Source organism: Symphodus melops (assembly GCF_947650265.1).
Source record: "Symphodus melops genome assembly, chromosome: 18".
Classification (NCBI taxonomy): Eukaryota; Metazoa; Chordata; class Actinopteri; order Labriformes; family Labridae; genus Symphodus; species Symphodus melops.
In genome coordinates, this window is record NC_136708.1 from 6,160,750 (window position 1) to 6,183,838 (window position 23,089).

The 23,089-nt window shown below is 40.0% G+C and overlaps 2 protein-coding genes across 3 annotated transcripts in view; both read left to right on the forward strand.

Annotated features, from left to right (window-relative positions):
* Positions 1–23,089, forward strand: part of cpsf1 (cleavage and polyadenylation specific factor 1) — a 43,213-nt gene that overhangs the window by 11,902 nt on the left and 8,222 nt on the right. Inside the window, exons 1-21 of one of the 2 annotated variants that reach the window (XM_079368694.1) lie at positions 15,743–15,938; positions 16,615–16,780; positions 16,890–16,923; positions 17,014–17,147; positions 17,254–17,334; positions 17,498–17,649; positions 17,782–17,928; positions 18,093–18,232; positions 18,338–18,448; positions 18,537–18,630; positions 18,721–18,808; positions 19,789–19,938; positions 20,046–20,097; positions 20,189–20,262; positions 20,360–20,434; positions 20,517–20,597; positions 21,109–21,204; positions 21,295–21,477; positions 21,738–21,879; positions 22,483–22,661; positions 22,896–23,035. In XM_079368694.1, the coding sequence (XP_079224820.1) occupies positions 16,637–16,780; positions 16,890–16,923; positions 17,014–17,147; positions 17,254–17,334; positions 17,498–17,649; positions 17,782–17,928; positions 18,093–18,232; positions 18,338–18,448; positions 18,537–18,630; positions 18,721–18,808; positions 19,789–19,938; positions 20,046–20,097; positions 20,189–20,262; positions 20,360–20,434; positions 20,517–20,597; positions 21,109–21,204; positions 21,295–21,477; positions 21,738–21,879; positions 22,483–22,661; positions 22,896–23,035 (2,297 nt within the window). In that variant the 5' untranslated portion in view covers positions 15,743–15,938; positions 16,615–16,636. Of the gene's footprint in view, positions 1–15,742; positions 15,939–16,614; positions 16,781–16,889; positions 16,924–17,013; positions 17,148–17,253; positions 17,335–17,497; positions 17,650–17,781; positions 17,929–18,092; positions 18,233–18,337; positions 18,449–18,536; positions 18,631–18,720; positions 18,809–19,788; positions 19,939–20,045; positions 20,098–20,188; positions 20,263–20,359; positions 20,435–20,516; positions 20,598–21,108; positions 21,211–21,294; positions 21,478–21,737; positions 21,880–22,482; positions 22,662–22,895; positions 23,036–23,089 lie in introns of those variants that run through there. The other variant, XM_079368693.1, reaches the window with a different exon arrangement.
* parp10 (poly(ADP-ribose) polymerase family member 10) lies at positions 4,501–15,174 on the forward strand. The gene is made up of 11 exons (XM_079368905.1): positions 4,501–4,619; positions 6,028–6,203; positions 7,045–7,281; positions 7,391–7,621; positions 7,714–8,744; positions 8,854–9,066; positions 10,129–10,243; positions 10,315–11,334; positions 13,079–13,212; positions 13,311–13,485; positions 13,580–15,174. Exons 2-11 carry the CDS (start codon positions 6,029–6,031, stop codon positions 13,876–13,878), a joined length of 3,630 nt encoding a protein of 1,209 aa, XP_079225031.1. The 5' UTR covers positions 4,501–4,619; position 6,028; the 3' UTR covers positions 13,879–15,174.

Below are 23,089 nucleotides of genomic sequence, written 5' to 3' on the forward strand. Positions count from 1 at the left end.
CCTAGCTCAGAACAGGCTGATTCTGTGTCTGTAGCTTTAAGCTGTCTGTAGTGAGCTGTGTCTGACCATGGAAGAGGAAGACACTCAGGCTCTCTTAAACAGTGCCCTATCATTTGTAGTGGAAAGGCAGACTCTGAGGGCAGAACAAACACCTAGCTGTGGGAATGTCACCCACCTGGGGGAGGAGTTACATGTACTTCCCTTTTTGACAGGGAAAATTTCCAAACAGCCTATTTGAGCACACATTTTCTTAAAAGTGGAACAGGCAGAAGAGGGAGAGGATAGACTTTTTAAAAAATCATGATAAAGGGCATGTTGCATGGTATGTGGTTTAAAAACTGTAATTGAATGCTACATTTACACCTTTTTTCAAGCCAATTCAAATTCACAGAATTCACAAAATTTGAAATTGTTTTGTTGTTGGGGCGTGCTCCCCCTCACACTGTTGTTCAGACACTCAGTTGTTCAGTGCTAGGTGGAGATAAGTGTGAGGTGGAGATCAACCCTAAGCCCAAGAGAAGAGGCAGAAGACAAGCTGCAACATGGAGTCGTTTTATCAATAATTGTCATGTGACATTAAAGTACAACAACACCTTGTGTGTAATGATCAAATCAAACATGCTGAATATTATTGCAGATCTTTACTCTTGTCTCATGCAAATGGTGTTGTTTGATGACTTGCCTATTGTCAACAGCAAATAGGAGCGGACTTAATATAACAATAATTAAACTACTTTTTAAGGGTCTGATTATAGAAAGGCATTCATAGGGTATACTTACATCTTACACATTCAAAAAGTCTTGAAAAATAGATAACTCTTCAAAGAATAATTTAGAGGTGCCCTTTTTAAAAATGTAATTTAGATAAGAAAAACTTGGTATGTATGATAAGTTAAGTAATTAAGTATGAGATAAGTATGATCATGGTATTGCTTAAAAATTCAAACTTTTTGTCCTCCATTAAAACAAAATTTGATATAATTATGAAACAAGGTTGCGTAGTCATATCAACATCCCTAATTCAGCTTTGAAATTCACCCCTAAATAAACTAGATTCCTTTCAAAAGTTGTAGTTAAACTCAACTCAGAGATATAGTTGTAGTTGTGTTAATCTTTATAAAGTATGTGAGTTGCCTACACATTGTCCTTAGATGTGAGAGCGTCTCAGGTATCAGTCTTCTTGAGTTTTTGCAAAGTCTTCTAGTGTATGGAAGACTTAAGAAGCACGAAGCTCTCATTCTGCTCCGAAATAAGTATTTTCATCAATCAAATCATTCGTATGAAATCTTTTTCCATTCAGGAGTGGTCAGGATGCTCTGTGGAGCTTATCTAAAAGCATTTCCTCCAGGTGCCTTGAATCATCATTGGACATTTGCCTGTTCATTGTCTTCATGAGAGCAGCAGGCTGATGAGAAGAAACAACAACATTTGTTTAATTCAAATTACTGAGCCACCACACAACAGTGTGGTGTACATAGGATCCTCGGTTAATAGTGCCATCTAGGGGTCACAAACACATTAGCATTAACTTCCCTTAATTTGTCCATCGCGTGACAGATATGATGATTAAACATTCAGTGAAAACTGTTAAATGTCCAAACAACAGAAATTAAAAGTCATATAAAACGTTTTATAAATCAAGTTCACAAAGTTTGTCACACTCCTTTATGAGCACAGCTAGCAACTACTTCCATTAACATAGATTAATTCCTCTTGGCCTATAATAATGTAAGTTAAAATGTTTCATGCATGTTAGATACAACATCCTATATTCATTGCTCAAATATAATTAAAAAGTCTATTACATATCTGGATGTGAAGTATCCTGCCTCTCTAGCTTAGCCCAGGTAGGCTACAGTAGCTATAGCGACATCTTAGTGTGAAAAGACCAAGTGATGCTATAGGCAACATTAAACCCCTTTCCTCACCTCAGCAGGAACATGCACTAGTTAGATGGTATTGGCTTGTGAGGTATTATTCTAAAGTACATTTTAACAGTGTTTTCAATGTTGCATTTTTGTTAATAGAATAAGTGTAACATATCACTAAAAATGTGCATACACAATTCAGAGGGGTAACATGAACTATCTGCTGGTGAACAGGAGTGATATGCCACTTGTCTGCGTTAAGAGTCACAACCAAAACCTGGACATTCACCCCAACCTAGAGTTATTTATGTAAAGATGTTTCTAAAAAAAAAAAAGAAAAAGAAAAACGTGTCAGTAAATCTCAAAGGAATATAAATTACTAAAATACCCTAACATATTCTGATTAATATTGTCATCTTTTTTCCTATTCCTTTATTAGTTCTTGAGGCTCTTGGTGATGTCCTTCCAATGGGTTCCTGAGCTTATTTGTGCTAGCCATGTGTGACAATGATGCAAGGATAAACACTTTGTGAGGTCATTTTTCGTTCATGACCTTGTCAAACACATGCTACTCAAGCATTTACAAGGACAATTTTCTCTGTGTTGCGATAAAAATGCACTCCCATGATGCCGTCATTGAAAAGATGAACATGATATTAAACAAAATACTCAGATGAACATGTCTGTGAAGCTGTTGTTTCAAACACAGCTCCAGGTTTCAGTGTAAAACTGTTTGGAAACAGGAACTATTATAGCTTGGGAAAAAGAAAAAAAAACATTAGGCCTGTTTTCAAGATGGAGATTATGCATATAAAGTCATCATGTTGCTGGCAAACAAAACCAAAATCCAAAGTTCACATGCAGATGATATCAAGCCCATATGTTCCGCAGCATGACTGCCAAATTGAACCACAGAACCCTTTCATGCATATGTTATGCTGAAAGAATGTTTGTCTCACTCTCACATGAACTCATAAAACCTTGTGTGTCTGGTTTTGTTATTGTGATGTAAGACTTTGCTTGAAAAATGTGATGCATTGTCTGTGAACAACAAGGAAGAAAAGCAATAGTGCCAATCCTTCTCCACCTCCCAGTCGCTAAACAAGTATACCATTAAATAGTCACTCCATATTCTCCTTTGATCTAAATGGCAAGGATTCTGATCAGCTAAAAGCTGACAAAATAAACCACTATAACCACCTTTCATTTATAGTTATGTACATTCACTTTAAAGGAGACACTGCCACCTAGTGGAAACACATATGCATTCAAATTCTAACTTGTCCCTTATATAACTCATGTGATGACTTAATATAAACCTAATTCTCTGTTCAATGTTCAAACACAATAAAAAGGCTGTCATGTACTTGTACATGATTTACTTATCTATGCAGATGAAGTATTAATTGGTGATTATGATAAATAAAAGAAAAATAATCCCCTCAGGCTGCACCAAGAACAATCCTGTTGTGTATTTTTGCTTCAACTGAACAAATTGATCATTTAAAGTAACCTGAACTATATGGATAAGAATTAATGATGAATAATGAAAAGCTCACATTGTCCCTGGCTGTGACTCCAACACTAATACAAGAAACAAAGTTGATTTTTTTCTTTTTCCTGGTACTGGAGGAGAAATTGAATATATTTCCACGTTTGAAGGTTTAAACTGCTGAAACATTATTTAAAGTTATATATACACGATTTCCTGATTTGAAGAAGGATATCGTGGCAACAAACGCTATGAAGTACTTTAAAGCGTAGTTATGGCTTTGCCTTTATTGATTGCACATGTAACATTAAAATTTCAACATGCCCTCATTATCTATGTATGAGCTCAAGACAAGACAATATGCAAAGCAATACACTCAATGTACAGATTCTGCCTCGCTACTTTATTGAAATCTCAGTCTCTGAATAAGGCAATTCTTAAATTACATGTAATAATACTCAATACACTGATCCACTGTTTGAGTGTAAATTACAGTGATATTTATTTTACATATTATGGTGGGCGCTATGTCTGTTCGCTTAGCTTGACTCTGACTGTTTCTGTCTTATACTGTACTGCTTTGTGATGAACAAAATATGATACAAAATAAGTAAACATTCAGTGTGTAGTTTACAATATTACTCCTTTTAGAGTGTAAATAAATCATACATCGCATTCTTAAAGCATTGCATTTTTGACAGATTTAATGGATAAGCAACTCAATCAATTAATTAATCAGCTAGCCATTATTTAATCTATAACCATTCACTGTATTTTGATGACGCTTTGAATGGTACCAAATGTAAAGTAAAAAGTTAGGCCATACAAAAAAGTACATAATTTACAAATATACTGCAGTTTCCTGTGGTGGAAATCAGAGCAATCTGCATGATTAAATACAGTAACCACAAGATCCGTTTGGTGTGGTATGATCTTTATGAGCTTAATAAAAATGTAACAAAAAATGACAAATACATCACTATACATTTTTTAAAATAGGAACGTTTGTAGACAATGTTTTTCATAAACTACACTGTATATGAAGGATATAGTAGCAGGTCTTATTATGTAATAACATCTTATAATCGCTCATCGTTTAATGTCATATCACGCCACTCTACAGTCTGTTCCCCTTTTAACACAAACTGCTGATGACGCCACCTGCTGGTCAACTAGTAGAACAACAAGGAAGTGTTCAGAGTCAGCAGCTCAACCCGCCTGATCAGAACGAGCTTCTGGACCAATGTTTACCTTGTAAGGTAAGAAACACTGTCAGAAACTGTCAATCGGTTTTACCTAAACATGTATTACTTTCTAATCCTGTAGTTAGATATGAAAGCGTAAACTCCAGCTTCAGAGACTAAACATTAGCCACTAGTTTCACTTTCAAGAGGTGGTGTCAGCTATTGATAAGAACTTCGGGTAAACTACGCAGTAAAAACACACCGAAATATACCACGGTGACTGCATTTATATATTTGGAGGACAGTTTTTCCTGGAAAATACACTTAAGCTGCACAACACATTGTCCTTTATGCATTATATCGTAAACAGACGAGCTTCCTGTTTGGTAGCTTTTCAGTGTAAGGTAGGCCATGATCAGCAACGTGACATACCTCCAAGTTTACCTGAGAAATCCTTGATTCAGCTGCAAAGCTATATCGTCCCATTGTAAGTTAAACTCAGCTTGTTGGACAATATCAGCCTATTATGTACTAATGTAAGATACGTGTGAATAAAGTACACAGTAAGTAATAAAGTTGTGTTAGAGAAAAAACATGATATTTTCTGTATTCAGAGAAGATATATGAGATATGTATTTTAATTTTTTACAATTTAACTCAACAGGATATAAAGAAATACCCTGTAGTTGAATGTGTTCTGAATAACTTAATGTTTAACATTACTTTTGTCTGCATAGTTTAAATGATATGTAGATATAGTTAGAATTGTAAGTATTAAATCAATGTTTGATAATTAGTGTGCTCAGATATTTCTCAAATTTCACATCGTAAAGCATTAAATAAATTAATGGACATGCATTGAGTTTTACATCTGCACTAATATAATCCAATCATTTTACAAACTTCAAAATATTGAATATCTTGTTCTGTAACAGTTTTAATTGTTATATGACCATCACAGTATGGCGAGCCAACTCTTTTCTGCAATTCATCAAGCAGACATTTTTATCCAAAGCAACGCGCGTCAGAGAATAAATACAACACAAGCAAGGATCTAACAGACACACAGGTGATGTCAGGCAGTGCACAGAGGCAAAGCACTTTTTCCACATTTTATTTTGAGATAATGTTGCCATTATTGAGCGTTGCGATTTGTATAAAAAAACATCCTAGATTTCGCCATCTTCAGAGGATTTACTACAGCTATTCATCGCAGTTTTCAAAAATCAAAGTGACAGGATATGTTTTGTTTTTACTGATCATGGACAAAAAACAACAAAAAAGCAAAGATATTTAATTCGATTTAAGAAAACGAAGCAAAAGAAACATATGGAAAAGCAGCGGTAGCTCAGTCTGAAGCGACTTTGGTTGGAAATCTGCGGATTGCCGGTTCAAGTCCCAGTGCACACCTAGTCGGGAATTTGATCTTTGAAAGTTGAGCAAGGCACCACCTCGAGAGCATTTCTGTTGTCGTGTTTTTCAGGATGCCTGTTGAAAACCTGGAGGAGAGGACGGTGGAGGTGCTGGCTCTGCCTGAAGACGTTGATGAGGAGCTTCTCTTTCTGTACTTTGAGAACAAACGGCGCTCTGGGGGAGGAGCACTCGTCTCTGTGGAGAAGAAGGCCGACAGAGCCATACTGGTGTTCGAAGAGGCAGAAGGCAAGCGGCAACATGGGGTCGTTTTATCAATAATTGTTATGTGACTAAATCTTTTTTAAAGTTCTTTTAAAAGCATATGAAGTGACAGGACATGAAAGTACAAAAACACCCTGTGTGTAACTTATGTTGTGAGTTCTTGACAAAGGTCAGATATCCACTGACTCTTATTGTAAGCTGTTTGTGAAAAGTCTCACTAATTTGACTCCTATTGTCCTTCGATTTTTGTCAGTTTCTACAAAGTGGGTTAAGGGGAACAGGCTTTTTGCAGACCTTTAAAAAGTCTGAAACAGAAGTCTTTAATAGTAGATTTTCCTTTGACTAAGACGCGTCTGATTACCTTATCTACACTGTCCAGTTAGCGCTACATGATTGTGTTGTTGACACGACAGATCATGATAGTTACAGCAGCATCTATGGGTTCGTATTACGTACGAAGACAAGGACTATGAGGAAGATGAAATGAAAAGATGTCTGGGGGAGGTTTCAGGGCAAATGACGATCATGTTTTGCAAGATATGTAAAAGTTCAAATTGACAATGACAGAGCAGTGAAGTGAAAAAGAGAACTTGTGTTATGTGGTGCAAAGATTGTAGTAACTTTTGTTTGTGTCTTAAAAGGTCTTAACATGTATTTAATTTGATCTTTAAAAAAAACACATTTACAGAAAACCTAAAATCTCTTTGTTTCCTCCAGAATGTGATAAAAGAATGAGCTCTACTGTGCTCAAAAGAAAAACGGAATTCTCTGCACGAAACGAACACGATGCTTTAACGAGTCCTTTTTTTTACGCTCTACTGCCGGAGTTCTCACTTTTTAATTTCTGCTCCTTGCATTTTGACAGCTGCAGCCCGAGTGCTGGCCAAAGGCAACCATGTTCTGCATAATTCAGAGCTGTGTGTGAGGAAGCCGGCCACAAAAGACCCGTGTAGACTCCTGCTGCGAGGACTCAACCCAAAGACCAGCATAGAGATGATTGAGCTGTTTGTGGAGAATATGATGGATCTGAATGTCTACAGTCTGTATCCGTCACCGGGGAGAGACCTCATCCTCATCCATCTGAGCCAACCCTTCTCGAAAGGTGAAGCCCTTTTTTTTTTCTCTCTCTCTTTAAAAATCAGTGATGTGTTTCAAAATGTCTTTTACTTTTACTTTTATGGGATCGTTACAGTTGAATCGTTTCTTTGCAGATTTCCAAAGCATTGGGGCTAAAATCTCCAGGAGGGCCCTTGATGGAGCCAAGTTAACTCTTGAGCAGGTCGAGCAAACGGACTCCATCTTGGTGCAGAACCTGCACCCTGGCACCACTTCAGACCTGCTCACTTTATATTTTGAGAACAAGGGAGGAGGGAGTGAGAAGGTGAAGGAGGTCACAAGGCTTTCAGAGGGCACGGCCAAAGTCTCCTTCACAAATTATGAAAGTAAGTTTTGTATTATTCCGCTACAATAGCAAAATATTTGCCCTTCCTTAAAGTCGTCTCTAACAAACGTTGTGATGGATTTCTTCTGTCAGCTGTTGACGTGGTTTTGGATCAGCGCCACAAACTGGACGGAGCTGATCTTGAAGTCAGTGCGTTCTTCGACTTTCTTCAACCTGCACAAAGTTTAACATCACCGGACGCTGCAGTAGAAGCTCTAGATACGTCTGAGAGAAACAACGAGGACCTGAGTGTCGCCCCCATGCAGACTAATCCTCCTGTTGTTGCCAGCACAAACATACAGTCGTCCTCTGAAGTGGCTTCGGGGTTCGTTGCTGGCGTTGCCACTGTAGAAGAGGATGCAGTGGAGGTCATGGACGATGAAATGCAGGAAGAAGAAGAAACAACGCCAACATGCCATATTCCTATTGCGGATCCCTTAAAATTAGCTTTGTTTCAACTCTGCAGCTTTAAACAAGACATTGAAAAGGCTCATCCGAATTTCCCCATCCAAATCAAAGACAATGGTGTGCACATTGCAGGAGCTGACAGACAAAAGATAGAGCAGATAAAAGGCACAATCTTGGACTGCTTTGGCCAAATGGCCGAGAGCCATTTCACCCTCGAGCCAGAGATGGCTAACTTCCTGGCAAGAGCAGATGTTAAAAAACGTCTCGAGCAAACACTGAATCAATCTGGCTTATCCTCTATTTACACCGTTTCCGACTGTAATGTTTTGGTAACCTCCCTAAGTCAGAACTCCGCACTCCAGGCGTGCAGCTTTTTGAAATCACAGCTTTGTCACTTTAGCATACCCGGGCTCGCCGAATATGAGTGCATGTTCTATTGCAAGGAGTGGACCGAGTTCCTGCAGTCTCTGAGTTTCTGCTTTGTCAAGGTTTCAGAACGAGATAGGAACATTAAAGTGTTCACGCTGAAAGAGATGGAGAGTGAGAAGCAGGCTGCAATCCTGGGGTTTCTTACGACACCCATTGAAAGGGAGACGGTCATCACTATGGAACCGGGTATGCTGAAATACATCCAGAACCATCGCCATCAGCTGATGGCTGACATGGACCAAGTGTCCATTTTCCCACTGGAAGCAGAAGACGTTTGTGGGTTAAAGGTACGCCATGCATCAGTGTTGTATGACAAAAAGTCCATATATTTGATGTCTTGTTGAAACGTGTTAAGAAAAATGCTGATTTTGTTCTTTAATCGCCCTCTAATGTTAGATCCATGGCCCTGCTATTGCCTGTCAAATGGCTGAGGAGGTGTTGCAAGGTATCGTTTCCTCCACCCTTACCAAAACTATCAGCTTTAGTGCTCCTGGAATTACCCGCTTTTTAGTTGTAGAGGACTGCAAGAGCATCCTGGAGGAGATGCAGAGAAAGTTCGAGGTCTATATCGATGTCCAGCATGTGCCCTGGCAACCACTGGCATACCAGGTACTGAAATAATACAACCAAGCTACCGTTTCTTATCTTTTCCTTTGTGTGTTGATGTGATATGCAACTTCATTGTATCGCCCTTCCTTTCAGTTGGCCAGCTTTACAAAATGTCACTCATAGTAAAGTGCTGTGTACAGTATTAGCCTGAGGCTCACTGAACGAGAACACAGCAGGCAGATGAAACACACTGACGTTTACTGTGTTACAGAACAAGTCTGGCCTGCTTCATGTTTTCAGCTTTCCTCTGCTTCCCTTTTCTCACTGCTGCTTGGCTGTCGGCTTCAGGTCGGACATGCTGAGGAGTGTTAATGTTGCAGGATTCGCAGTAAAACTAACGTCAGGCGTATCAACACAAAACGAGGAGGTAGAACTTATTACATACTGTGTCATGTTGTACAAAACATGCATCTTTTTTAACCAATGGGGATCATTCTCCAACATCTTCTAAAGGTTCTTATTCAGTGCTTTCTTCAGTTTAGTTTAGTTTAGTTTATTTGCTATAATTATAATAATAATTTATACTTTATTAATCCCACGAGGGGAAATTCGGTTTACACTCTGTTTAATGGACGTGAACACACTCACAGTCCGAGATACACACTCATGCACAAACAGGATCCTAGTGACATACATTAATGGAGAGGTCTCAGAGTGAGGGGGCTGCCCACAGCGAGCGCTCCAGACCAGTTTTTGGGATTCGGTGCCTTGCTCAAGGGCACCTCGGTGGTGCTCAGACGGTGGATTGGAACCTCTCCAGCTACCAAGCTCCCCTCCTCTCTGATGCATGAAGTCTCTCGCTTTACGATGCTGATGTCAACAGGCAACTCAAAAGATTTCAAGGGCAGCCTGTCCGGAAACTTTCTCAGAGTGGATGTGTGAAAATTGCTTTAGTTTCTTTAAGAACAAAGTGGAGTCAATTTGCCATTTTTGTATTTCTACATCGAAGTAAGAAGGCAGAAATAAAGCTTTAAACTTGGTCTGATTTTGAAGTGATCTATAGCCAGATGCATCCCTGTCACTTCTATCGTGAAGTGAACTTCATGATTGTTATTCTTTCAGGACGTTCCTGAAGCTGCATGGAAACTGATGGCGCAGAAAAACTTCAAGAGAATGTCTCCACTAGAGTTAAAATCTGATTTGATGCAAACTGATCATGACAGAGCTGCAGGCAAAGGTAATATCTGTCTCTTAAGTCATTTATCATATTTCTGTGCTGTCTCAAACAGTCTGTTTGACTATTTGCAGGTCTTTTAGATGAGGCAAAGAGAATTGTCTCAACCATTGAGGAAAGTGTCCAGCGGGGGGTGTCTAATTCAGACACAGTCAATGATGGGGAAGATGAGGATCTGTACACAGCAGGGGCAACATCTACCCCTGCAGACCAGGACCCGGGTCTAATGGTTGTTGATGCGGCCCCGCTGTCAGCTGAGGAGAATGCTACTGGTGGGTTGCTCGATTTAAATGATGATGATGAAGCTCTGGGCCGCTCCAGGGAGCTTGAAGAAGAGGCCCAACTGTCTTTAGCCATCCAGTACTCTATGGAGTCAAGCCATTGGTCCCTGGAGGATGAGGAGGAACAGCTACAAAAAGCTTTGGAGCTTTCCAAGACGATGGTTCAACATGAAGTTTCCTCTAGTTGTACTGACAAAAGCCCCCAAGTAGGCAAGCAAAAAAAGACCATGAAAACGATGATACAGGAAGAGATGAAGGCAGCCAACATCATACATCTGCAAGTGTTTGCAGGTTATACTTCTGACCTGAGTAGAGTGGAAATAGCCTTTGGGAAGAAGGTTTCCCAGAAACAGCTAGAGGAGAGGGTAGAGCACCGGGCTTTAAGGAACTTATCTGAATACCACAGGAATTGTCTCGAGTTGATCAAGAGAAAGCATGCTGTCGAGATTGAGGTTCAGGGAACCATACTCACTGTTTCAGGCTTCAAGGAATTTGTCCATGGAGGAATTAGGGATGTGAACCAGCTGCTGGAAAAAATGTCTGACTATATACCCGAGCGGGAAGTCCTTAAAACTGTTCAGTGGCTGCATCATGACCCAGACTCTTCAGACACGACTCCGTACTCACCGGATGCCACCGTGCTCATTGAGAATATTTGGAGGAAGAAGCAGCCAAAGGTTGAAATTCTGCTGGACGATCAGCCCCACACCTTAGACTTTGAGATGATGCAAGAATGCAACAAAGCTTCTGGGAAATTCGTGAAAATCTCCAGGAAAATGATCGATATAGGCGATGTTGAAGACAACGTACCAGGTAAAGGACACTTTGTTATCTTGTCTTTGTGGCTAGATTTCTGCAGAACATTGCCAATGTGTTAACGCCCCAGTGTTTATACACTTATGCTACAGGAATATAATTGAGACAAACTTTACATATTTGATGAAAGTTACCTTTTGCACATACCTACTGGACATGCCAGAATTAAAATTTTGCAGTGGCGCCACATGCAAGTAAGACCCAGTAAACCATGTGAGATATAGCTAAATTGGTTTATGTTGTTTGTAGGGGTGGGACTTTAACATGTTAATTATGATTAATTAATTACAAGAAAATAACTCATTTAATCACAATTTGCCTCATAAACGGTGCGGAACTGTTTGTCATTGCTACGTGCTAGCTTCGTGCTAGCTTTGCACTAGCTTCGCCACAAGCACAAACAAGAAGCGTCTGCAGCATAAACTCAACCAAGTTACTGGCTTCAGGACCAAAATTAGTAATTCAACGTTTGATTACTTATAAATTCACTCGCTAAATTGATTGCTCTGGATTGTAGACCACTATTAGTGGTAGAAGATAAGGGGTTAGAAAATGTGCTACAGATAGCAACATGTGATCCAACTTTCCAGCTGCTGTGCAGAAAAAAACTATTTCAAACAAGATCCAACAGCTTTATGAAACTGAGAAGCAAATAACATTGCATGCATGGCATTGATTCATCACCCAAAATCCATTTACACTGAGAAGTGTTGCTTTTTAGGGCAAATATTGTGATGCACTTAAAATGTGATTAATGTAGATCAATTAATAAGAAAGCCCTGAGTTAATTAGTTAACATTTTCTTTAATCAAGTCCCACTCCTAGTCGTTTGGGAAACACTGATGTGCACCATGCTGCATTGTGCGCAGAAGTGCCAAGGCGTGTTCAGCGCTGCCTTCAGCACTACTGGCTGCAGCCGATCCCAGCTCTTATTGGGCAAGAGGCGGGTTCACCACCACAGACTGTTCGCTAGTCAATCACAGCACTGAAATATAGACCTTATTCATGTTGCACCTCCAAATCAAACATTTTTTGTTTGTTTTTTTTGCCAGTCTGGTCACAAAAAGCCACATGAGATCCACATTTTCAAAATCTGATTCAAACCACACACGGAGGTGGTTTATAATGTGATTCAAATCTGATTGCTTCAGATCCGACTCATTCTGAACGTTTCTGTCGCTTCAATGGGTCGCCTGCGTCACTCACCATGCGACACTGCGATGTTGTAAAACAAGCATGTTGTTTGAGTCAGAAATAATTTTGCTTTTGTATTTCCTGGACGTAACCTGTTACCATAGAAATCAATGTGGATCAGACCATGTCAATACGGACAGGCATATTGGATCTGGTCACGTGCAATTTGTCTCTCCACTTGAATTAAAGTCAGTCAGTTAGATCAGATTCGGATCTGATTTTGGGCGGCAGTCTAAACAAAGCCACAGAGACAGACAACCAACTGCAATCACATTCACACCTACGGGTAATTTAGAGTCACTAAATAGCCTAACAAGCATGCCTTTGGACTGTGGAAGGAAGCCAAAGTTCCCAAAGAGAACCCACCCATGTACAGGGAGAACATGCAAACTCTACATAGAAAGGCTCTGTCCAATCTGACAGGGATTCGAAACGGGAACATTCTAGCTGTTAGCAGCAGTGCTTACCAATACTCCACTGTGCAGCCCGATGTTAGCAAGTGGTGTTTTTAGTACTGCATTAACTGATGAAAATCTTCTGTTTGTAGAAGAGGAATACTCTCTGCTGTCCAACCTTCCTGAGGCAAGCAAAGTCGACGAGGACTCTGACGAATTTCAGAATGTCATCAAAAGTTTCTATGAGACCATACAGGAATATCACAGCAAAATCAGAATCATCAAGGTAAAAAATGTTGGGACAAAAAGTGGAGGAGGTAAAAAAAAAAAAAAAAAAAAAAAAAGCAGTTTTGGTGTGTATTTTAAAAGTGACATTTTCATCAGGTGGAGAAACTCATGAATCGACTTCTGTACAATCAGTACAAGTTGAAGAAGGCCAGTGTGCTGCGGTGCGCCACATATCCGGTTATTGAACGGACACTTTACCATGGCACATGTGAGTCGAGTGTGAAAGAGATCTGCGTTCATGGATTCAACAGAAGCTTCTGTGGAAAGAATGGTATGTTTTTTTTAAACAGAACGTCTTCTATTTGTCAGTTTCTGTTTGAGTTATTTTGAGTATTAAATGCTGACATCTTGGTTTTGCCATACAGCCACCGTCTATGGGCAGGGGGTGTATTTTGCTGTCAACTCTGGACTGTCCGTCCAGGATCAGTATTCACCCCCAAATGCAGACGGACACAAATTTATTTTTGTGTCAAAGGTTCTAACAGGGGACTACACCAAGGGCTGCCACTCGATGAAAACGGCCCCCCTGAAGGAGACGGGAGATATTCCCCTTCGATACGAAAGCGTGACTGACGACATCACCAAGCCGTCAATGTTTGTCATCTTCAATGATACGCAAGCTTTTCCTGAATATCTCATTACATGCCAGAGAATTCACAGATGAAGACACGGATTAGTCCGGATAATGAGATGAAGACGATGAGTTAAAAAAAAAAAAAAAGAGGACAGTTTTAATTTTCCCGCATTTGATTTAAATGTGCATTTGACTTCAAAGGGCTAATGTGTTATAGTTTACATTTGGTATTTTTACTTTCATTATCAAAATATCAGAGCATTTTGTCGTTGATTTTTTTATTTTATTTTTGGCTTTGTAGCACCACTTCCTTTTCAGTGAAGTCAAGTTTGATCAAGAGAAACTCAAAAACCTGAATTTGAGTTGACCACTTTGTAGCGTTTGGTATCTTTAAAAACTGAGTTACTAAACAGCTATTTCATGACATGTCATCTGCAATAGTCATTTGATATTTGTTGGGATTGATCAGTCGTGCAATGTTTCTTGCCTTAATTTCAAGCATCTAAACAAAGTTTTCAATTATGATTTTGAATCATTAATCAGCCATTATTGATCTGCTGCACTTAGCTCTAGATTTACCTTAATACAGGTAATTGCATCAATGTGAATTACATGAAAACATTTGATTTATAGCCCAGGCTTTTATTTACTTGTCTATAAAATGACTCTGCCTTTGTTTGGAAAAGGTGTCAATACGAGGCGGCTTTTATTTATTTGCAAATAAAACTTTTTTTTTCTTTTTTTTTTTTTTTTAGAAAGAATACTTAACTTTGTACAACATCAGGATATCTGTAAACCAACTTATTATAATTCACTTATTTGGTCTCGCTTTGTAAGCCTATCTGAGTAAATCCTCGAAATCTGTCTTGTGGTCGTGGTCTTGTCTTGTTCTTGCCCTGCCTTGCCTTGGTCGGTGTAAACCTCCTTCAAGTGGTCTTGTCTAGGTCCCAGAGTTCTCTGTTCTGGGGTATGTCTGGGTTTCGGTTTGTGACTACAACACTAAGCCACCCATACCAACTTTGGCTTAAATGAGGATGGGGTTTTATTTATAGTTTTACAGTACATCAATATGAAAGTTTTGATATTCAAATCAAACCATGCTAATTGTTAAGCCTGTAATTACGTGACATACAGAAATTCAGGTTCGACTTTAAAATGTAGCTCATGTTCTTCTTTTCATTTGCTTTTACTCTGGATTTGTTATCTGGCTTCCCTGAAGTGACTTTGCAATGTTGTGGTTCTGGAGGGTTTATTTTTAATCTGGATTATTCAACAGGAATTGTTGAAGCATTTGCTTTCCAATTGTAAAAAACCCTCTTTGGATTATTTGTAAATATCATCATTGTTTTTCAGAAAAATAAAGATTCTTGAAATGATTAAACATAAGCAGTTGAATGACTTTTTTTTTTTTTTTTTTTTTTTTAGAGTAACGCCCTTTTTTTTTTGCTTAAAACAAAATTGGATGTCTGTCCCGTTGAGATTTATTTCAGTATGTTAGCTCCTTGAGTAAACTATCGTATAATAATTACACACAGCAGACACAAAGAGGACCATCATGCTGCAAACATCAACATATGAAAAACTGTTACGACTCTTGTTGCAATACTGTTCTGTTTCTGTAATGTTAATTACTAGAAGATGGACTGATGCATTTATTGAAAAGTCACAGATTTTTCCCTATGGAAGCACAAGACATTCATGGGTCAATGATATGTGATGAATCTTGGCCACTTGTATAAATAACCTTATATTTTAAATATTTACGTTTGAGATATAGCCCTCAAAGAATGTGTCCAGTAAGGATTTTTTTCAAAATGTATCTTTAAAAACTGGCATTAAACAAAATAATGTTGCCTTAGTGAAACTTTCCAAAACTGTGTGTAATGGTACTACAAAGATCAGTATCAGTGGACTTTTGATTTACAAGCTACAGCGCCAATTAACATTGTAACCGTGGGGGCAGCAACACGACTCAGAGCCGCCTGTCAGCCGGAAAAGAAATAGACGAAGAAGAAGTAAGCGGCAACAACACAAGTTGCTAACTGCTAGCTTACCTAGTTTTAGTGTGAAACCCACAAAATATGACACCTTAAATGCAAAACGAAGAAGGACCAACACAACTACAGACTCTGATAACGTCATTGATATAGGTACGTTGACAAGTTTAATTCACCATTTGCAAAACGTGAGATGAAACGTGCATGGTGCCAGTCAATCAGTTACAGCATTAGCGCGCAGCTAACTTAGCTAACCTGTTACCATACACTCGTTACCTGAAGCTCAGTGATGGAGGAGATCCACACCAGTCATAACAAAGCCCCCACATGTCTAGTGCTTTGTGTGTTTAATTAACACAAAGTATGGCGTTAATGGTGACGTAAATAACCTGCTGCTTGTCGAAGTGAAATGATGTGCTGGTAGTGGATACACATTTAAAACCCACGGAATAATTACACCAAACAATGCTCAATAATGTCACAGCCAAAGAAATCTTCGGTAGTTTAACATAATATATATGCAATACAATAGTATATGTTTGGACGTGAACTGGAAGATTATGTTTTTGTTCTCAAAAGCAGCACAGCTCTTTATTATATTTCACACTTTGCTGTTACATGGCGCTAAAATCTAAAGCTATATCTCAACTTTAAAGAGGAATGACTTTTACCTTACTATTCAGTTAATAACCTAATACAAATTCAGCTTCCCACAAGTTACTCAGCCCTCACGTTTCATATAAAGAAACCCTTTGTGTGTGTTTCCTGATGGATCAGTTTCCTTCAGTGTTTTTTTAGAGATCTTAAAATAGATGCTTTTACCTTTCAGATGCTCAGAGTATCCGAGCAGGATGTATGCTGTGTACAGACAAGCCCACACACCCACTGCGGTGGAGTTTTCTGTCTACTGCAACTTCATATCCAGCAAGGAGAAGAACTTGGTTGTAGCTGGGACGTCTCAGCTGTATGTCTACAGAATTATCCACGATGTGGAGGTAACTGTGAACCTCAGAGTGAAATGTTTTCTGTGTGTCAAGTTTTGAAACTCCAGCAATACAAACCATCAAAATCTTTTTATGTGTAACATGAATGTTTCCATTTCAGAGTCCCGGTACGTCAAAGGTTGACAAGTCTTCTGGTATGTCTTGTGTTTATACTCTTATTAGTCAGTCATACAAACTCAGTTATGTGAATCAATTGCTCAGACTTCACTTTTTTTCATCTACAGAGTCCAAATCACGTAAGGAGAAGCTAGAGCAAGTGGCAGCCTTTTCTCTTTTTGGCAATGTTATGTCAATGGCCAGTGTACAGCTTGTGGGAGCCAGCAGAGATGCTCTCCTTCTCAGTTTCAAAGACGCCAAGGTATCACTGTTTATGCTGAGCAATGAATAACTGTAACTTGTAATTCCCTAAAATAAATAATAGGCAAAAATAACTTGACCTCTTCTTGTGTTTCTTCTTTGAATAGTTATCTGTAGTGGAGTACGACCCGGGGACACATGACCTGAAGACACTGTCGCTTCATTACTTTGAGGAGCCGGAGCTTAGAGTATGTACAGTAGGAACAGGAAACACTAATATATATATATATATATATTTTTTTTTTTTTTTTTTTTTTTTTTTTTTAAAGAACCTTGTAGGTTTATCTGAAAACTAGAGAAACCTTTAACTTTTGCAAGCTTAATAATTATTTTGTTTTTCTTCACTTTCAGGATGGTTTTGTGCAGAATGTACATATTCCCATTGTCCGTGTTGATCCGGAGAATCGCTGTGCTGTCATGCTGGTTTATGGCACCCGGCTTGTGGTGCTGCCATTCAGGAAGGACACTCTGACTGATGAACAGGAGGGGGGAGTCGGAGAAGGGTACGCGTGCAGTCTGCTGGTTGTGGTTGTTCCCTTTCTTCACAGCACCTGAACGTGTTTGTGTGTCGATTTGTTAGTTGCACCAAAACCCGATCTTGAGTGTGGATCTATGTGTTCTTCCTTTCCCCCTAGGCCTAAATCCAGCTTCCTGCCCAGTTACATCATTGATGTCCGTGAGCTAGACGAGAAGCTGCTGAACATAATAGACATGAAGTTCCTCCATGGCTACTACGAGCCAACGTTGCTCATCCTGTTTGAGCCCAACCAGACGTGGCCTGGGTAAGCCCGACGCATGATCTACTAGATCAAGTATTTATTTTTGTTTTGGTTGAACTCGTAGATACAAACAGTAATGAAGTTGGTGACATAGTTTTCTTCAAATGTGAAGCTGTTTTTTTTTTTTTACACCACTCCAACTTATTTTTTCCTGATTCTCCTGACAGTCGTGTGGCTGTGCGTCAGGACACTTGCAGTATTGTTGCCATCTCCCTCAACATTATGCAGAAGGTTCATCCTGTCATCTGGTCTCTCAGTAATCTGCCTTTTGACTGTACGCAAGTCATGCCTGTCCCAAAGCCCATTGGTGAGCTCAGTGAATTCTTTCCTTTTGGCGCCGCTCACGGTCTATGTCATCGCAGAGTCGCCAGTCATTTCAGTCGGAGATGTTGATTTACACTAAATCTTTCAGGAGGCGTCGTGGTATTTGCTGTGAATTCATTGCTGTATCTGAACCAGAGTGTTCCGCCGTATGGAGTTTCTCTTAACTCTCAAACAACGGGGACCACAGCGTTCCCTCTCCGTAAGTATCATCATCATAAATCACTCGCCTGTCTTTTGTGTGGGCTAAAAACATCATTTAAACTTGTTACACATGTGTTATTCACCAGGTATACAGGATGAAGTGAAGATCACACTGGACTGTTCGCAGTCTGACTTCATCGCCTATGACAAAATGGTCATCTCTTTAAAAGGAGGAGAAATGTGAGTCTTTGTAATTACCTAAATATTGTAAAGAAAAAAAGATGAATGATTGTAGTCCATGAATCCTCACTGACGCTTGTTTTCATGCAGTTACGTGTTGACCCTCATTACTGACGGCATGCGGAGTGTCCGTGCGTTCCACTTTGACAAAGCTGCTGCCAGCGTCCTGACAACCTGTGTAAGTTTGTGTTGAACTGTGAGCAACAAACAACAAAACTAGTTTATTTTGTCTTTGTATGTGTGGATAAACACAAACGCCCGGACAGGTAGAGGTTTTTAAAATATGTGGGTTCTGAAAAGTTTAAGAAATCCATTTGAAGGGAAATAAGCCTTAAACTATGGATGGATCCATCCATAGTTTAAGGCTTATTTCCCTTAGTGAGGAGGTCCCAGAGAAACGATGCAGTTTTGTAAGTCAGATACGTACAAATTCAGTTCAAATGTTGTCTCAAATCAACCACTCAGAGTTCCTTCATCATTAATAAGGTTTCTACTGGGATTCTCAGAATGTCCATCTTCTCAAAAAAAACAAAAAATAATGGAACTGAATATGAAAAACATTTGAACCCCTGAGGATGTCAGATTTACCTGAAGCCTCTGCTTTCTGCTGTTGGGTGGTTGTGTGCAAGTCAACCCTGATATGTTGTTTTATTCAAACCTGATGATTAAAATAAACCAAACACAAAGAGACAGGGGCTCACATACACAGATCTGTCACACATTTATCTAAAGGAAAATTCCAATTCAATATTTTTAATGATGACGTTGCGGTGTACCATGGCAGTAAAAACGAACAAACTTCGTGTTGAATCAATACGAACGGGCGAAACCGACCTGAGAAAGGCAATGTGTGTGCTGACGATGAATCTGAGTATAAAAATTACATTATGTTTTTATCACAGCAGCACATACAGCGACAGAACGGCAGCTATCCGTCGCAGCTAACGCTAGCTAATGCAGCGGTCTTTGAAGTAACATCCGGTGTAATTTATCATTTCAATTCTGAGAAGGATACAGCCGACCTCACTCAACACCCACAGTACATGGCCTTATATCTTCTTGATGTTTTTGAATATATAAACATGTATAAAGGTTTTTAGCTTTAAGAGACTTCAGAGGAGTCTGCCATCCCTCACACTCTTGGCCTTCCCTCTCCAGATGGTGACCATGGAACCTGGTTACCTTTTCCTGGGTTCCCGCCTAGGAAATTCGCTGCTCTTGAAGTACACTGAGAAGCTTCAGGAGACGCCGTCAGAGGAGGGGAAAGAAATGCTAGACAAAGATAAAGAAAAGGACAAAGACAAACCGGTATGTTTGTAATCGCATGACAGGGGAGAAAATCTCATTATTGTCTTTACTCACTAAGTGATTGTCGAGGTGTTGTTTGATTTGACGCGATAAATAATCCAATTTAGGAGGAACCACCAAGCAAAAAGAAACGCATGGAATCTTCCACCAACTGGACGGGTATGTTTAGAGATCGCTGTTTAAGGTGCCAGAAATGTGCATGTGATATTCTGAACTGTGTGTCACTCATCTTTTTACATTATTTTTTCAGATGAGGTTGACGAGATCGAAGTGTATGGAAGTGAAGCCCAATCAGGCACTCAGCTGGCCACCTACTCCTTCGAGGTAAAAACAAACAAACAAACAGTCCTTTGTTTTTTTTATTGAAATGCAGGTCTTTGAGGAAGTTGACTTGGTGATCTTTTCTATGTTTTTCATACAGGTGTGTGACAGCATACTCAACATAGGACCTTGTGCAAATGCATCCATGGGCGAGCCCGCCTTCTTGTCTGAAGAGGTACGAGCTCTCAAACACTCTCTGCTGTCTCTGTAGATGAGTTCCTGTGTTTAGAGGTGTCTGACTTTGTTCTTACCCACAGTTCCAGGGTAACCCCGAGCCTGACCTGGAGGTTGTGGTGTGTTCTGGCAATGGCAAGAATGGTGCTCTGTCCGTACTGCAGGTAAATCCTCCCTTTGCTGTTATCGATTGTTTTAATGCAACTGTTCCTGTTTTACTGAAGCCATGAGCAGCAAGTGAGACAAAAAATTAGAGTGATCCTCCTGAACAAAATAGTTTCCTCTTATGTGTCTGTAACTGAAGTACAGGTGCAATCCAAGTTTAGTTATGTAATTGATTTGCTATCTGTTCCTTAAGTGAGAAACAACTCGAACTGAAATGGGTCATCAGATTTTTGTCACTTGCCCCTCTTGCTTCTGTGCTTGTCAGTTATACTGTATGTATATGCACCATCCTAAAACCTGTGGTCGTGAGGGCCGTCTGCCACAGGTCCAGTGATGGTGCTACAGTAAAGTCTGGGTCTACCAGGGCTGCCTCAGAGATCGACGGAGTAGCCTGTAAACAACCCAGACACAAGATGCTAACGCTAGCTACTGTATGAGCGTGGAAAGGAAGTGTACAGTGACCTGTCTGTGACTTTGACTTCTGTTCACTCCTTTTCTTTCTGTTCTCAGAGAAGCATCCGGCCCCAAGTCGTCACTACTTTTGAGTTGCCAGGCTGCCACGACATGTGGACAGTCATCTCTAATGAAGTGAAGGAAGACAAAAAAGTACAGGTTTCGTCCGCCTCGCTGGAATGAGTGTTCAAATCATGATTGATGTTGGCAGCTTTTAAAAAACAAGTGTGATTTATTTTCTAGCCTGTGAAAAGCAGTGATTCAGAAGACGGGACAGAAACCGAGACGGGAGAGGATGGTGAAGAGGGAGAAAAGGACAAAGACGAGAAGGAGAAGGAGGAGGAGGGGGAGAAGACGGAGGCGCCCCTGGAGGACGATACAAAGAAGCACGGTTTTCTCATTCTGAGCAGAGAGGATTCAACTATGGTAAAACCACACCTTCAATAAAGATATAATGTCTGGCAGTTTAAGTTACAATCAATTAGGGTTTAAAAAAACAAGGGGACGCTGATGACCTAGCAGTTAGGTCACGCCCCATGTACGGAGGCCATAGTCTTCCAAGTAGGTGTCTCGGGTTCAAGTCCGACCTGTGGCTCCTTTCTCACATGTCACATCTCAATGCATCTTTTATATCATGATGTTGGGATCTGAAAGACCTGAAAAGCTGTTTTTCTTTGTCTTCATAGATCCTTCAGACAGGTCAGGAGATCATGGAGTTGGACACCAGCGGTTTTGCTACTCAGGGACCAACAGTGTTTGCTGGAAACATTGGCAACAACAAGTACATCATCCAAGTCTCTCCCATGGGCATTCGGCTCCTGGAAGGAGGTGAAGTAGATTTTTTTTGGTGGGATAGAGTTGGAATTGAAAAAAAATCCATTCGTTTTTCTGTTGTTGCATATCTTGAGGTCTAAATGAATTTTTGATTTAAAAACAAAGTATTGACGTTTCCATCCAGGGATCCGTACCTTCTTACTTTTTTGGTACCCTTTTGTTGGGGCGCCAAAGGTACCGATCCAACCCTAAAGTGTCCCTTTTCTTTTTCGTTGAATTTAATTGATAGCTGGCTGACACTGTGTTCGGTTGCTACGATTTCACACTATTTCATCGCAAAGAAGTTCAGGGTTTACCGTACTGAACTGTACCGAACCAAACCAGACTTCTTGGTGGAAACATGGCTTTAAAAAAATAATAGTGTTGGTAATTTAAATTGTCCTTAATTCAAATTGAACCAACTTATTTTACTGACTTTTGTCAGTGAAGGTTGGTTGATATGAAGACTTGCAGAAAAGCTCCTGATATTTCACCCTCTGAGTTTCGCCTGCCTATTTTTTCCCCCCACAGCAATGTCTCCTTTATGGTCACGAAAAGGTTTGCAACAGCATTCAAACCTGCTTTACTGACATGTACTCTCTGAATGTATTCCTCCAGTGACACAGCTTCACTTCATCCCTGTGGACCTCGGCTCTCCCATAGTGCACTGCTCTGTGGCGGACCCGTACGTGGTCATCATGACTGCAGAAGGAGTGGTCACCATGTTTGTGTTAAAGACGGACTCGTACATGGGGAAGACACATCGGCTGGCCCTACAGAAGCCTCAGATCCCCACTGTGAGTAAAGGTTTTTCTTTTGAACAAACACGCCCCCTGCTGGCCGAACCAAAGCTCTCATTCTTGGGCTGCTGGTTGTCCTCTGTTTCTCAGCAGGCTCGCTTCTCTTTAATTCAGAGTTTAAAAAAAATGTGAAACATGTAAATCCACAGATTTTATAAACTCAATTAATAAGTTACAAGCTTCACAATAGTCAGTGAAACCATTTTTATTCATGCTTAACTTGTTCAACAGCAATCCCGCGTGATAGCACTGTGTGCGTACCGCGATGTAAGCGGCATGTTCACCACAGAAAACAAAGTGAGCTGCTGCGTCAAAGATGACACGATCCTAACGAGTCAGTCTGAAGAGGAGACCATCATTCACGACCTCAGGTACCCTCCTCAGCGCTTAGCAACGCACATGTCATCCTAAGTCAAACGGTTACG

Excerpts from the sequence above, each read along its gene's own strand:
- parp10 (XM_079368905.1), top strand. The coding sequence starts at position 6,029 with ATGCCTGTTGAAAACCTGGAGGAGAGGACGGTGGAGGTGCTGGCTCTG. Across the intron at positions 7,622-7,713 it reads CTCCTTCACAAATTATGAAA|CTGTTGACGTGGTTTTGGAT; the intron begins GTAAGTTTTGTA and ends TTCTTCTGTCAG. Across the intron at positions 13,486-13,579 it reads AAGCTTCTGTGGAAAGAATG|CCACCGTCTATGGGCAGGGG; the intron begins GTATGTTTTTTT and ends TTTGCCATACAG.